This window comes from Nipponia nippon, unplaced genomic scaffold, assembly GCF_047370975.1.
Source record: "Nipponia nippon isolate SJK-2023a ecotype South Korea unplaced genomic scaffold, ASM4737097v1 scaffold_11, whole genome shotgun sequence".
In the NCBI taxonomy this organism is placed as follows: Eukaryota; Metazoa; Chordata; class Aves; order Pelecaniformes; family Threskiornithidae; genus Nipponia; species Nipponia nippon.
Genome location: NW_028262302.1, coordinates 22,749,554 through 22,766,092, shown reverse-complemented (window position 1 = coordinate 22,766,092; position 16,539 = coordinate 22,749,554). Strand labels below are relative to the sequence as shown.

The following is a 16,539-nucleotide window of genomic DNA, read 5'->3' as shown; positions in this document are numbered from 1 at the left end:
TGGGATACGGGCCAAGATATGACACTTAAAGAATGTTATTGAGAGCAACGTGCTTTGATGTCTCATTTATTTTGCAGTTGAATTTACTTTCTATTTTTTTCTTTGTTATATGAAAACAGGGTTCTGGGAGGATAGTTTATTCCAGATAAGTTGTCCTGCATCATATTCTCTGGTTGGGTACAAATTACTCCTTTACAAGTAGATGGAGATTATGTTTTAAAAGTGTGTGTATATGGATTTGTTAGCCCTTCTTAATTCATTCCTCCACCGGTCTGATGATGAACCAAACATACGCTTCCTGCTTTATGGTGTCATGAACAACTTCCTACTGCAGCTCAGTTTACTGAAACCAATCTTCCTTTTGATTTTTTTCCAAAGTAATAACTATTTTCTTAAGCATTATGTGTCTCACCACTTTATCCTGGTTTTATTTAGTATTAAATATTTAAGTTGTATTGGAGAAAGCATTCAGATTTCATCAGAATACAGAAGTCTTCTAGACGTCTCTAATTATCTTTTGCCAAATCCACTTTATCTGTGATTAGTATGAAAGGCTGAATGTTTTTGTCAGGAGCTTATAGCTTTGCTTTTGTAATAGGCTGCATTTTAAGCAGCCAATTGGATTGGTGTTGGCCTTTGAAAATTGTAAAATGCTTTGAAGGAAGACTTAAATGAACCAGTAAAGATTGTGCAAGCACACACATTTAATCTCAGGACTATCTGCATTATAGTTAAAGCTCTGGGAAACTAAAGGAATTGCACTGGAGAATAATCAAAGGGTACAGCTTTATTACATGTCTGCTCTGAAAACGAAGGGACTGTTTTCTCTGGCTTAAAATACTAGGTGCTGCTCTGATAAAAGGAAGAAGACGGCACTTTAGATACCACATTAGAAGTTTTCAGGGACATGTCCAACTGTGAAATGGATGGTTAATTTGAATACAGACATAACACAGGGGCTACATGCAATTCGTTCTCATGGTCACCAAAAATAATTTTGAAAGAACTTAAGATGAAGTAGGCCCTCCTGAAGGATGAATCCTCCCAAAGAGTGACTTCTGATTGTTAGCTCTCAAACAAGTTTGGGGGTTTTTTGATGATCACTTTAAAATCCAAAGCGCGGTCATTTCTGATTTGAACAAGAAAAGGACACTTGTTCACTAACATGCTTTAATCCTGATCTGAGGTGTTTCTCAAACATATTTTAAAAAGACTAGATAGAATTATAGTCTTGACATGGAAAACAATATGAAAGATCAATTTGTCAACACTGTATGTACAAAGAAAGCCAAATTCATATAACTTCAAGAAGAAAAACAAATTTATACTTTAAAGCTAAAATAATGGTAGTACTCCTAAATGATTTATTTATTTTCTACTAACTTTCCTTCTAGTATGATCCAGAAGTCTTGGCATTTTCTCCCTTATAAGCCGTATAGGCAAAAATATTGCATGTATGTTTTATATTCACATGCTCTCCAGTTGAAATGAATACATGTCTAAATACTTCTGTGGTTGCACACTGCATTTGATTATTTTCTTCTGATTGTATCAAAGGGAATTTTAATACCAAATATCTGTTGAGAGTCAAGGGGACTGATTAAATCAATTACTTCCTTTTATTCACGCATGCCATTTTTGTGTTTCTTTTTTGGAATCTGCCATTCTTTTTTTCATTGTCTTCTTTGAGAATGGTAACTGAATGACCTCAGGCTCTGATAGTGTTGTGGGGGTTTTGGTGTTTTGGTTTGGTTTGTTTGTTGCTTTTTTTTAAAATCAAATAACATTACTTCCTAAAGTCTCCACTATGGAGCTGGGATTATTGTTTATGCTGCTTACAAACAATATTAGACTTTCAACTAATTTTGAGATAATTTTTAGCCTTTAAAAGTACTGAAAGTGGCTGAGGTTAACAGCTGGGAAGCCCTGGCTTTCAGTGTTAATGTCAGTCCTGGTTTAGGTGCTTTATCTTCCATTATTCAATTCTGATCACAATTTGTGTGTGACACACACATAGCCGTGCTAGACACAAGATGATCCTGAATTGCTCTTACAACGATTAAGGAAAGGTCAGTTTCTTTGCCTGTATTACCTCATCAATTACTTAGCATACTATAGTATTAGTACAAGATTATCTTTTAAAATCCTCATCTCCAGCCTTGAGAGTCTTATTTCATTCACAGAAACACAAGAGAATCTTGTCCTTTTCTTTGCTATTAATGTATTGTGATTTTTTCCAATTATTTTTTAGTATTGCAAATTCACATTTGTAAAGCATGCATTAAGGTCACATCTAAGAATAATGAAAGGCTGAATCAATCTTTATTTATTAAAGGATTTTAAAAGTTTGTCTCATGAAAAGCAATTAGTAAGTGTTAGCAGTTGCTTGTGGATTAACTGTAGCCCAGGTCAACAACTGACAAATCATCAAGATAGAAGACTACTAAACTGATGACTACAAGGTGAAATTACATTTCTACCTAAAAAAAAAAAAAATAAATCAAAAATAAAAAGCAAAAAAAAACCCCTCAGACAAAAAAAAAAAACAAAACCACAAAAAAACCTCAAGCCCCCTAACCTCCCCCCCCAAAGCCTTCCTTCAAGTACTGGAGCCCTAGAAGTACATGTTCTTGTAGCTTTGGCAAAGCTCATTTGCTGATCTTAATTGCTAGGATGTATTTCAAAAGAATTAACTTTCTGTCCATCCATATGTGTCTGCACATTTTAATAGGGTGTCAGTTTTCATCTGTCCCCTACCTCGTAACTGCTGTGGACAAATACTGCGTTTTTTACATTGCTCCTAGAAACACCACCTTCCTTTCTCAGGTTTGAGTTTGTGAAGTTGTAGTAGTATTTCTGTATAAATGTTTGCTCTACTGGAGTGTCATAAAGGATCAGTTACCATGAGTTCAATAAATACAGAGCTGTACTATGTTGGGGGAAGGAAAAAATTTGGAAATAGTTTTCTAGGCCAGTGGCACACAATAGAGTCATTTTCTAAACTCTTGTAAGGGGTGTTTTCAACTGTAAAGGTTGTGTTCAGGTGGCTATCTTCTCTTTCAATGAGAGTCTTAAAGGTGGAGAAGGAATTAAGGTTCTGGACTCCTGTGTTGCAGATGTCCATGGGTCATTTGTATGTAATTTCTGCATATTGACTTAGACATTTTAGAGAAGCCAAATATCAATTAAAGAATCCTAATGACTATTTCAGTCAGGATTTTCTTTGAAGTTTAAATGGTTAAATGCTACATGAGATCCTTGACTGAATAGTTGGAATCCCTTTAAGAAAACATTGTGTTAGATACCAAGACCTGGCACACTTTAACTGCAAACTTGAGTACAATAAATGCTCAAGTACAGGTTAGCTGGTCTGTGTAGATATGTCTTGCTGACATTTTTGGTACATCTTTCTTAAAATATTTTAAGGTCACCCTAATTGTTCCGATACTTATAGAAAGAAGAGTATCCTACACTATTTCACAGTAACCTGTTTACATGCATGCCTTCTTTGGGAAAAAGTCTCCCGCAATTGGAGTAGTGATTTATTGTATGTATAAAGTGAGCAGGAGCTACTGCAGGAGGAAGCCGAGGAGGGGCTGGGCTGAAAGCTGAGCAGCCCTGTGGTCTTCACCACCCCTGGAAGACACTGTACAAACCTGTGTCATCTCTTAATATGTTGTCTTTCTGTTCGATTGTAGTTCCTAAAGCAGCCACGGACAGATGCAGTGTGAAGGAGCCAAGTATCCTTCATTGGTCCGAGGTGGTCTATGTCTTAAAGAAGCAAATTATATCTCCTGAATGACACACAGAGTATGTTTCGAAGAGTTTTCTCCTCAGCCACCTCTTGCCTACCTACACTGCCCACGGGCAGTGGCAGGTACCAAACATGATACCTGCACGCAGCAGTTGTGCTGTGTGCTCGTTGAGTCCCGGGTGCAGGTCTGCGGCTCAGTGGCATTTCATTTGCATTCACGACCTCTCCTTTTATACCAGCAATTTCTTGTGAGTGTCAGCTGCTGGAGGAATAGCCAGCAAAGATGTACAAGTGTGGAACATGGTAAAAAGTAATAGTCTGCCACCCAAAATGAAAAGATTAGCAGGTCTAAGCTGAGACAGTGCTTCATTTGTGTGAACTTGTTATAGCTTGTTTTTAAGGTACGGAGGCAAGTTTTGGATCCATCATGGTCCTTTTACACCTGAGTATTCTTTTCCTTCGTAAAAAATAATAAAAAAGTGGTCTTGTGCTCCTGTTTGGGACATGGGCACATGAAGCCTGTTGCTAGGTTAGGATCTTTGATATCCATTTCAGATTAAATTCTTGTCTAGGATTCCTGCTTTTTTAGGAAATTTGGCTGGGCTTTTTTTTTCTCTTCTAATGGTCCTGTGTGATTTTTCTCTGATAACGTACAGCTTGGGCTTTGTTTATCTTCTGTATCTTTTATTTGTGGAGATGTTCCGAAAAGTCATTGTGAATGTTATAATTTTTTATTTTATATGTTTACTCTTTGTTGATAACTTTAAAGCTTGTAGATGCATATATAATATTCTAAAATAGGATTGGCTGTAATACTTTAAAGGGAATTGCCTAGAAACGTCAAATACCCTTGTAATATCCTGTGGTATGATACCACTGAAAGATGTATTTGCAACTCTGCTTTTCTAGTAGTCCTTTTTGGTAGCCCGTATCATCTGTAAAAATAGTAATCTTGAAATAATTTTGTAGTTAATTCTTTGTGTGATGATTTAAAACTCTAGAAGATAAATACTTTCCTTATCTTCTAGGCCAGACCAAACAGGTGAACCCACATATTTGGGTTGTTGCAGCAGTAAGGAAACCCATTGAAAGCAGTGGCTCAGGGGATCCTCCACTTAGATCAATTGAACAGTCTTGCCCTAACTTTCTGTAATATTCAAGTAACTGCTCTGAATGCAGCTTCAAATGGGTTTTCAGAAGTTACAGACCTAGTGACCTGTGGAAATATTTCATGTTATATTGTTTCTTGTGGAATAAAAAGTACCAAATGGCATTAGTAATGTCACACGCCTCCTAAGAAGGTGGAATTCTGAACTTTCTCCTCCATGAGTCTCCAACTCTGACAAGAAATATTAGAACTTGTGTGTTGTGGTTTGTTAAAAAATGTAAATTTATGTTCAAAATTGTTTGTCAGTCTCTCAGAAAATTAGAAGTAATTAAATAGAAAGTTCTACAGATTTGTGCCATTTCTGTACCCTCTCATCTCAAGATGGTGTGAGAAGCAGACAATTGTAATAACTTGCTGCTACTCCTTTCCAGCTTAATTTGATCTTGTTCCTTAATTCTGACAGATTGTTTTTAATTTTCCCATCTGTTCCATAAAAATCTCAAGTGATTGACTCTTAGGAAAAAATAATGTCTAATAGCTGAGCCATTTTTAATGAGTTGGTATGAGTTATTTAATGAGATGTGCTGAAGAAGGCAAGCCAAGTAAAAGATTGGGCCTGGGGTGGTGGATGTAAAGAAAGGTAAAGGGCAACCATATGCTTCAGGAAATCTATTCTCTTTATCCTCAGGTTTAAACTGCTGCTGTCTCCATTTTCAGGCAGTGCATATCCTTAGACCCATGGACAAAAAACAAAGGTTCAGTAGCAGTAATTCCTTTTCCCCTTTTATTTAGTGCAATGTCTACTCTCAGACCGTACTGCTTTGGGGAGAGGAACAATCATGCAAAGGGAAAAAAAAAAAAAGATCAAAGAATAATACTTAAGTAAACTTAAAAACATTGTAGGCTGTAGTTTAACTTCATCTCTTCTAGCAACCTACACCGTAACTCCCAGTTATTCTGGTGTTAGGTCAGAAAGAACCCTCGTGCCAGTAAACAGAGTGAATGTTCTCCTCCAGCCTCTCCGAAGGCGAAACCCCTTTCCTTTAAAATTGCCTGCAAATGACATCTCCTGGGGCAGGAAGCCATCAATATGCACTACAGGTCTTTGAGAATAGCAGCCATGAATATAAACGTTAACATCTGGACTTCTCCCTTCTGTTTTGGTTTTAATATATTGTTATAATAAACATTAACATTATTTTTAATAATCATCAAATAGCACTTTCTCTGGCAGCCTGAGACTTCATTATTAAATCAAATGGTGAAAATAAATATACAGCTCTTTTACAAGGAAAGTTGAAAGTTTGACTCAACTCTGCAAATATGCCATTGTTAGCCTAATCTATTGTAGAATTCATAGAATAATGAATTAACTTTCCAATTGCATACAGTGAGGCATAACAAATGAGAGAATGCTACCATGGTAATGAGCAAAATATACACTTGTTTTTGCTGGTTTTAATGGGCTACCAACTAAGGAGAGAGACTTTTGTCTGCATTTTATTTAACTAATAAAATCTGAGAGTAATTTAACTGAGAAAGAGACCAGGGGACATCAGTACTCCACACTTTTAGAGCATCTCCAAATACTCAGCCTGCCAGGTTTCCCTATGACATGTATTTCAAACAACTAAAGAGGACAGGGGAAAGATTAAAATGTTACTTTTAAACCACTGAGTGTGGTAACAGTTAAAGCTGCTTCTGGTTTAAATTTGTGCAAAATTGGACTTGGATGGTGTCTGTTTTAAGGCCCAAGCTCAGCAAGCAGCCACAGATAGGAGATGCTCTGTTCTTATAGAGAAGTCTCTGGCTCTGAATGAGACTAGACTGTGCCTAAGAGTTAGACTACCCTAATCTGGGACTGATATAAGGGACGAAATTTTTTTTATTTTTAAGGATTTTTTTTTTTATTACTATCTAGTAGCAATGTTCCCAGAGTTGGATATTTTTTTTGCTGTTGGGGAGAAGGAATTGATTGGTGGCATATTTTGCATGGCAGGAGCAAAAGTGACTTAATTTTGGGTAAATTGTCATGGGTTTTGGGAACACGACCCATTATCTGTCCCTCTTGATGGATTTTGGACAAGGATCTTGTTGCATTGTGGCTTTAGTAATAAATCTTCTATGTAGTTAAAATTAAATTCACAAGATGTAAGTTTAATAGTTCTGCATTAATCCTTCATAAAGCATTGATCTTTTGTTTTTTATCTTCCTCCTCAGTGTGTCAATCCTGATCTTTAATACTTCTCGGCAGTGCTTTGTTGTGGTGAAGCAGTTCCGCCCAGGTAATCCTCTTTTTTTAGATTTACTTTTGCTCTCTAGTGAAGCAAGCTTTTAAGGGTTTAGCAGTTAAAAGTTGGTGCATCTGTGGTGATAAAATCTTTGTTCTATATTCTGTTTCTTTGTATGATAGCCCACCCTTTTCAGTTGGTCAGAATTTCTAACCAGGGAAATTTCCATTATAGATGAAATGAATGATCAGGGTAGCCTTGCATTCTGCTTTTGGGCTAGTCATTGTCCTCTTTCGGGTGAAATTGCAAACAGCTCTACAATTATTGTGCAATAGATTGCTTTTATTTGAAGTTCCTTCTTGACCTATCTAGTATTTAGTAGGCAGCTTCTGTGCAGAAGCACAATATTCCTTTTTTTTTTTTTTCTTAAATATTCCTTTTTTTTGGATGTGTTATTGTGTGTTCTATACTTGGGAATTTAAAATGAGGGAAATTTAGGACTGTATGCTTTTTCATCAATATGTGGACAGCTTCTTTTTACCAGTTATTATGAATTTAGGTTAATATGCGGGTTTTTTTCTTGAGTTTTTGTATCATTTATTTCAATTGAAAGCAATATTTACTTTTTGGAAGTTAAAAATTAAATGCATATTCTCTGCGTGTTAATTAAAAAAAAATCGCAAGATACTTCACTGTTGCTAGGAGACCATTTCAAGACTGTTCCTGGTAGACTTTATAGGAAACTTTCAGGGGTGGTGTCATGCTGTCCTTTCTTACTGACAGTGATTGACAGGCTCTTCAGTGTTGTGCAGTACTGTTATACTGACAGTGCTTACTTCTCGTGAAGCACTATATTGACTATATAAAGAGAAAGTGTTTGTTTATTTGTTTATCAATAATCCAATGATGTCTCTTATTTGCCATCCGAATAAAATGGCTCAGATGGCTATTGCTCTCTTTGAGGCAATCTTAGGCAGAAGCCTTCATATGTATATGTATATATGTGTGTATATATATATATACATATGTATATATGTACTGAAGAGCGACATGTTCATTACATCATCCCTATGGAAGTGTCAAATCTGCCTCAAAAGACTGGACTGTTCTTGGAGTTAACCTGTTCCAGAGGTTGGAGCTGCTCAGAAACCTGCCCTTAGGGACAGTGGTCAGTCAGACACTCCATAGCAGTTCAGTGATCGCAACCATGCCTTGACATTACTCACATCACTATAATTATATTTCTGTTCCATGGTTATTGTCTGCCTTGGTGCCTGTTCCACAAACAAAAATTAAGGCTGAGACTTTTCTCATTGCTAGCTCCTGTCAGGGTCCCACCAGGAAGGCGACAGCTCCTTACTTGTGAGCAAACAGCTGCCGCTCACTCATCAGGCACATCCCCTGCACGCGTGCTGGAGGACACATGCACTTGCCTTTCCTTAGAGTACGGTGTCATAATCAGGTTTTCCCATTGAAGTCTGCGCTGCTTATAAAGGCAGTCATCCCTCCCCGTGTGTACGTTCCTACCACATTCCCTTTGGCAGCACTAGCCCTTATGCAGCCACAGCAGAGGTCTTATATGGCTGCAAACAGATAATTTTGAGGATTAGACAGCTTATCTGACTGGCCTGGAAGACTTCATGTGGGCTTGAGGGGTGGCAGGAGCACACAAATGAGGTGAGGCAGACAGGACCGTATTTTTCAGTGTACTGTGGACTTAGATCGTCCTGAATGAATCATTTGTAACGAGCAGAGAGGAAGAAAGTTACACCTATATCTCAGTAGTTTCCATATTAGTTCCTCACCTATGACTGGTTGGCCAAGGTCTTGGGCAATGCTCATTTTGGTAGTCAATTGACCACACGTTTTCAAATATAATAAAATAATATGTTCCTGGGAAAGGCTAGGGTTAGTACCTATGAACATGTGCCCTCTTCTTTTCACTCTAAGTATAATGACCTTTCAATGGACTGTGGTGTTTATTTTTGCATTGACTTAAAAGAAACAGTATCAAAGATCTGAATCATAAGCCATGTTGTTTCAGGAGGTACAAAGTACCAGTGCAATCAAAGAGAAATCAGAAGTTTAAAGAAAAGCTAGCACGTTCCCCAGGCAGCTAAACCCCACTAACCCCTCAGTCCGTACTGTTGTTTCCTTCTCTTTAGAGATATCAAACACGTCCCTGTGTATTAGCCATCTAACAGGGCTGCTTCGAATAACAGTTACGATCTTATTTGATGAGTTTGGTTAAGCCATCTATCCTTTGTCCCAGCTTTGCAGAAAGGAAGGCAAGTACACCAATTCTACTGGAGTTTCCACTCTGAGACGACTTACCACTGAGTGACTCTGGGGTAATTAGTCAAGATGTTTAATGAGCACTAGGTGGTTGGTTGAGTCCTCACTGTGCTGCTGCTCATTGCATGTGTCCATCTGATGATGGAGGAGGCTGCCCGGTGATGATGAAGTAGCATAAGCCATCAGAAGACAAGGGAGCAGTCAGACACGGGACTAGTGGGTGGGTGACTGTGCTGGGAGCTGAGTTCTTGCTTCCAGTTTCTGCTCTCCAAACTCTTTGTGCATTTGCAATGAGCTGACAACCTGTGATGAGGAAGAGGAGAGCCACACGTTCCCTCCCAAGAGTGTGCCCTAGCAAACAGGCCACAGACTGCTTTTCCATCTGGTACTTCATCTCCCCTGGTGCATCACTTGTGCAGTCAGTTTTGCACCTTCAGGAGAGGTATGGGGGACACCTCTGTTCCCTGATACTAGCAGGCAGGTTGGTTTGCTGGGCTTTGCTTATCTGAGAGATAGATTGAGTTTGAACCTTTCTGAGCCTGCTGATAATGAATTCATACTGTGATTCCTCAGTGAATGATCTAGTTTTTGGACTCTTACAGAAGTTGCTGGTACCGCTTCTTTTCTTTCTTATCTGCAGAGAAAAGCTGTTAGTGTGCTCTGAGTGTTGGCTTTGCTCTGAGGAGGACTGCTGGATGGAATCCTTTTGGGAATGTAGGTTTTGATCTACGTGGAGCCCAGTTGTGCTGAGGGAGAAGGAGAACGGCAGGTGCCTGCCGGAATGACAGGATGGGTTTCAGGGATTGCGGAGACTTGTAACAGAGAGTTACTTTAGTCACAGTTTCGTATTTCTGTACCCACACTCTTACCTGCATCCTGGTTTGCTGCCCAAGTCCTTTATTGGGATGTATTCATTGTTCCTTTTTGTATTTACTGATACAGATAAGTCAATACTGAAAAAGCAATATAGTCTTAGGAGTATTTGGCTCATCTCAGAGAGATCCTGAAGGTAGTTGTCATTTATGATAATTGTCATAGCTTTTACAAGTTTTTGGAATAATGACAATAGATACCCTTCAAGGATCTGTCCTTCAGACTCTGCATGGAATATTTTTTTTTGCCACCTTCTTGCTCCATTTTAAAAAGAAAACTGAGCTCTAGTCATGTTTTTCAACTGAGAAATGGAAGCTCATTTCCTTATATATTTGAATCTCAAAGGCCTAGATGTACGTACTGCAAACAGCTTTGAAGGTTTTAAATTCTGGAGAAAGATTAATTTTTGGGCAAACTTCTGCACTTTGTCTTTCTTTTTAGACTGATCTAGACATCTCCCGTTCAGGTGCTGATCTTGCTGTACTACAATTCTGAGGCAAGAAGCATTCTAGAAAGAGCCTAGGCACAAACTTTTGGGGTATAGACTCTGCCCCAGAGACCAAGTGCTTAAGAAGTCACTGTGGTGCTTTACTTTTATGTGACAACATTTCTTTAGGGACCTTGTTGTATATCACAGTTTTAAGAAATAATGAGCTAAATTCCATAACGTGAAGAGCAAAGAGTTGTCTATTAAACTTGAGCTCTTTTATATACCAGTTCTGTAACATTTAGAATGGGAAATAAAAGATAAGCTCATTTGAAAACCATATTACATGTATATGAAATATGCATGTAAAATATTTTAATGGAATAAAAATAATGCCAAATTTCAAAATAGTCTTATTCAGGGTGTTTTATAACACCCTCATGGTAACCTTTCATGAAAAGCAAAGGTATAGACATGAGGAAATTTCAAAGAAGAAAAGGATTACACCTGTAAGCTAAAGTTACAATGATTGGAATTGTTGGTAGTGATTCCTTGTGTGTTAACATCCAGTCCTGCAGTTCTCACTCAGGCAAAATTTCTGTTGACATCAGTGAGAGGTTTTGCTTACATAAGGACTAAAATCTGGCATTTGCACTTTCTTTAGCAGTGCATTACAGTGGCAGCTGTTTCTAGATTAATTCAAGAAGTCTTTTTCAGATTCCACACTGGAATCTGTGCAAGGAACTATATGTTCAAAAGAGGGTTGGGTTTTGTTTTTTTTTTTTTTTTTCAAACAAACATACATGCTTTTCATACCCTTTCTAAATAACAGCTGAGTTGACAGGCTGAAAGACTCATCATTGTGCACATGGTACTTAATGTGCAACCCAACTTTCCTTGAAGATAACTGCATAGTTTAAATTAAATCCTGATATCCGCATTGCCCAACAAATGGAAGCTGTGTGGAGCTTCTGGGACTTAGACTTCTTGGATGAACTAGCTTCCTTTTTTTATTCGTATTTATTTTAAGGTGTGCATGAATTCATTCCAAATGATGTAAGCACAAATAGAGTTTAAAGAATAATTTTACAGAAACCTTTGTTCTCTAAAATTCCAATTTCAGTATGTCATGATTTTAACAGATAACACAACTGAATTCCTTGTTACTCTCAAGTACTCTGATGGTTATAAATTTCCAGGCAAAATTTGTGTACCATCTTTTTTTTCTATTTAATATGAACAAACTAACATCCCACACACACTTGTTTCTTTTTCTTTTGTGTTTTTTTTTTTTTAAGCTGTTTACATGTGTGAAGTAGAAAGACATCATCCTCAAGTCTTTCAGCATCAGGACAAGGAGAACTTCTCTCGTCTAGAGAATCCCTTACCTGCTGTGGTAGGAGTGACCTATGAACTCTGTGCTGGCATTGTAGACAAACCAGACCTTTCTTTAGAAGAAATTGCATGTGAGGAAGTCTTAGAAGAGTGTGGCTATCGTGTTTCCGTTACAGACCTAAGGAGGATCACTTCTTACAGGTAAATAGTAGTTTGCATTTTGTTGTTTCACAGATTGCTGAAGTGTCTTGAATGTAAATTAATGTTCCCTGTTCCCTCATTTAAGCAGTGTGTTGGAGGAACATGGACATCTGAAAGTATATGAAAGGTGTAATTTTCAGCAAGCGAGAGGAGTATTTAAAGAGACTTAAGGAATTATAAACTCATAATGGGATTGAATTCCCAGTAATAATGATACTATTGTGATTTATTCCAAAGGCTATTAGAACTGGGAAAAGTTGCATGGAGCTCTTCAGAGCGGTTTGTTACAGCGCTAGGAATCAGCCAGTCTTTACTGTGTCAGGCATTTTCCAACTCTGATTCTTATTATTCTGATAACAATAGAAGCTGCCCAAGATGGACTCTGATTTACCATTAACACAATTTTGCAGAAACATGAGAACTTGTACCATTGGATCGCTTCATAATATTTCGGCTATTAAGCCTTCTTTGAATTGGACAATAATTAATGTTATATATGAAGATTTTGCTGATTTGACTGTGAAAATTTTTACATTTTGTTTTTTGCAGGGTTTTAAATAGTTATTGAAGTAGATTGTAACATGTTTTAAAACATCTATTAGGAGTAAGAGGAAAACTTAATATGTGAGAGGAAAAATACAAAATGTGAGTTGTTGGAGGGGGAAAAAAACCAACAACAAAATACCTCAGGAGAAACTTTGCACACAGCTTTAATCCCATTATATCTCCTTCCCAGCTTTTAGTATTGTTATCCAAAATGTATGTGTGTTTGTATTTTACAGAGAAAGCAGCAGGTTTTTTACTTTATTTTGCTTGACGTCTCCATTGAACTCGGCCCTGTCATTGGTTTTTAATTTGAGAATTGAATACAAATCCACAGCTGTCAATCCTGGCAAATGTTATTTCCTGCTGGATTAACAAGCAGTGCTTCTGTTGAGGGGAGGGGGTGAATCACAGGAGCTGTCTTTTACAATCCTTGAAACTAGATTAAGGTTTTGTTCTACTGAAAGAAAAAGTGCCTGCTAGATTTATGAGCAAAAGCTGTCTATAGAATTTCATAGGTTGGGTGACACTGACAGGCCATAGCATGCAGGATATATACATATGTGTATGTATGCATGTGTATACAAACACAAAGTAGGAAAAGTAGAATATAATTTCTGTAGCTGTAGAAGTTTGTAGCTTCAGTGTAGAAGTTTGGCTCAACATTAAAGATTTACATCTGGCTAAAACACCCTATGTTTTTTGATTGATAAATATCTTTGTATCTTACAGGTGGTTGTTCTTTCAGTTGCCTTTTTTTTTTTTAGTTGCACTGACTTGCAAAGAGAGTATACAATTGGAGTTTTCTCTGTTGAGACCTATGCAAAAGACACTTAGCATGTTAATCCTCCAGTCCTGCTTTGTCTATGTGGGCACAGCTTTTTGCCCATGGAGATCTGTGCTGAAGTCAGGACCTGTATAGTATTTATTTTTTTAGATTTATATGAAAGGTTGAAGCCTTAAAGATGATATTTTACAGTTTCTTTTGTTGGACTTCCTGTGCTCTGTATTAGAATTCTATTCTAAATGTTACGGTCTTCCTATTAGGAGTGTCCTATTCTTCTTCCTTCAACCAAAGACTGGCATATCTGTCTGATCCTTGAGGATTTGATGCAAAGACAGGAAGTAATGGGTTCCTCTATGGTCTGCTAAGGATGTTTTTTTCCATAAAGGCTACATTACATATAAGAATTTCAGGACTTTTTCATAGTGTAACAGGTTTTTCTAAATGGTTTATGCTGTTTCATGCTGTGACTGTCAATACAGAGCATGGACATAGAATCATAGAATCATCAAGGTTGGAAAAGACCCTTAAGATCATCGAGTCCAACCGTTAACCTATCACTGCCAAGTCCATCTATACCATGTCCTCGAGCACCACACCTATCTGTTCTTAAATACCCTCCTCCAGGGATGGAGACTCAACCACTTCCCTGGGCAGCCTGTTCCAGTGCTTGACCACCCTTTCGGTGAAGAAGTTTTTCCTAATATCTAACCAAAACCTCCCTTGGCGCAGCTTAAGGCTGTTTCCTCTCGTCCTGTCACTCGTTGCTAGGGAGAAGAGACCAACCCCCACGTCACTACAGCCTCCTTTCAGGTAGTTGTAGAGAGCAATAAGGTCTCCCCTCAGCCTCCTCTTCTCCAGACTAAACAACCCCAGTTCCCTCAGCCGCTCCTCATAAGACTTGTGCTCCTAGACCCTTCACCAACTTCGTTGCCCTCCTCTGGACACGCTACAGCTCCAACACATAAAGCGTTACATTAATGCATATGCATCCCATTAATAATTACAATACATCATGCACTTCTATTCTTATCGGTCATGTCAGTGATCCAAGTAATAGTTGCTCTATATTGTTCCAGTGCATCAGATCAGAGAGAAGCCTTAGAAAACAGAATTGGAAGGAATTTTGGGAGGATCTCACCTAGACTGCTCCTCTTCCAAAGATCAGGCTTAGCTGGATTTAAATCACTTCTGACAAATGTCCATTTGTGTTTTCTCTAAAATCTGATCATTTCATAGCCTCTCCAAGCATTCTGTCTAACTAGCTGTACCATGAGCAAGTTTTGACTCGTGTCTTGCCTGAACTTCCCTTTCTTCACTTCAAGCCCTGTGACTTACTACCCTGTTCCCAGTGGACGTGAAGTACTTCTGCACCTTCCATGTATTTGTTTGAACGTCTCCCCTTTATTTTACTTTTGTCTATGCAAAAGTATCTTAGTTGATTTAAGCTTTCTCTTTAGAACATTTTTTCTAGATGTCTGATCATTCCTTCTGCTGTCCTCTGCCTTCTCTCCATCTGGCCTGCATATTTCTTAAAAACATAGTGCCCAAAGTGGAGCACAGTATTTCAGTGGGGGTTTTACCAGTGTCAGACAGAGTGGAAGCATAATTTCCCTAGTCTCACAGGTTATTTTGTTTATATGCTGTAGTATGATGTTTGCCTTTTTTTGCAGTGGCATTATGTTGTCGAGTTGTGGTCCACAATGCCTCCCCTATCTCAAAACTATTTTCTGCAGCAGTACTGCCCTGTCATTCACCTCCTCTCTGTGCTGCTCGTTATTGCTGCCTAAACATAGAGCCTTGAACTTGCCTTTACTGAATTGCATCCTATTTTTTCAGACCATTTCTCCAAGTTTTTGGGGTGATTTTGAATTCTAATATTCATCTCTAGCTTCTTATAAATAATCTATCTCAGCTTTGCTACCTGCAGTCTGTATTTCAACATACAAGTCCTAAAAAAAATATCTGAATTATATTGAATGGAGGATAGTCCCCAGTGGAATCCTATTTTTGTATTTTGAAATATTTTGTATTTTGAAATCCTAGTTTGTATTTCCAATTTGACAGTGATGTCCATGAGTACCATTTTCATAATAGTTTTGCACCTATTTCACAGTTTCTTGAATCTCTAAGTATATCATGGTCTCCTAACTTCTTAATGAAGCTGTCACATTAGATAGCGTTCAAAGCCCTGATAAACTGAAGTTATATTGTTTCTGTTGCTGCTCCTATCCACAAGACCTGTTATCCTATTAGAGCTGATATTTGTTTGACTGCACTTGATATATTCCTGACAAATCTGTTAGTTGTTGTTCCTTTCTTGATGCAAATAAAACCGCATTCAAATATTTAGATAACTATAATTAATAATTACTGAGTTAAGTCTGTTAGGTTTTTGTAGATAAAAACTCAGAGTTGTGTGCACGGTGAAAAGGCTTTTGTACAAACAAGAATTTCTGTGTTCTCATGCCCTTTGGTCTGAAAGCGAGGAGTGGTCTTGTATTCCTAATGACACCCATTTCTGGAATCATGGTCATGAGAAGGAAATTACCTGACTGGAATAAAAGCAGGACTTGAGCTAGACCTGACAGAAGGACATGGAAAGCAGAAGACACACCAAATGCAAAGGGAGAAATGGTTTTGTCTAGGGAGGTCAGTACAGTTTTGTGGCTAATGGATTAAGAAGAGGAGGGCATAGACAATGCATTGGGAGAACATAGACTAGGGGGAAAAATGGAATAGAAAATCCTTGAGCAGAAAAAGAGGAAGAAGAGATGAAGGACTAATGCAGAGAGAAAACATGGGCTGAGAACTAAATGGGCTTGGGGAAAGTACATTCATGGTGGTGGAGAATTCTCTTTAACGAAATGAGGAAAGTACTTAGACTGTGTTCAAGCAGAACTTTGCTCTGTTCTCAGGCCGTGGGTGCAGTAATGATTGGAGGTAATCTGAAGATAGCATTTTTTTTCTCATTTATTGTCAGGGCCT

General features: G+C 38.0%; 1 protein-coding gene across 1 annotated transcript in view; it reads left to right on the top strand.

Annotated features, from left to right (window-relative positions):
* The window catches only part of NUDT14 (nudix hydrolase 14), a 63,448-nt gene that overhangs the window by 37,005 nt on the left and 9,904 nt on the right, over positions 1-16,539 (top strand). Inside the window, exons 3-4 of the mRNA XM_087747023.1 lie at positions 7,083-7,147; positions 11,987-12,224. Of these exons, the coding sequence (XP_087603149.1) occupies positions 7,083-7,147; positions 11,987-12,224 (303 nt within the window). The remainder of the gene's footprint in view (positions 1-7,082; positions 7,148-11,986; positions 12,225-16,539) is intronic.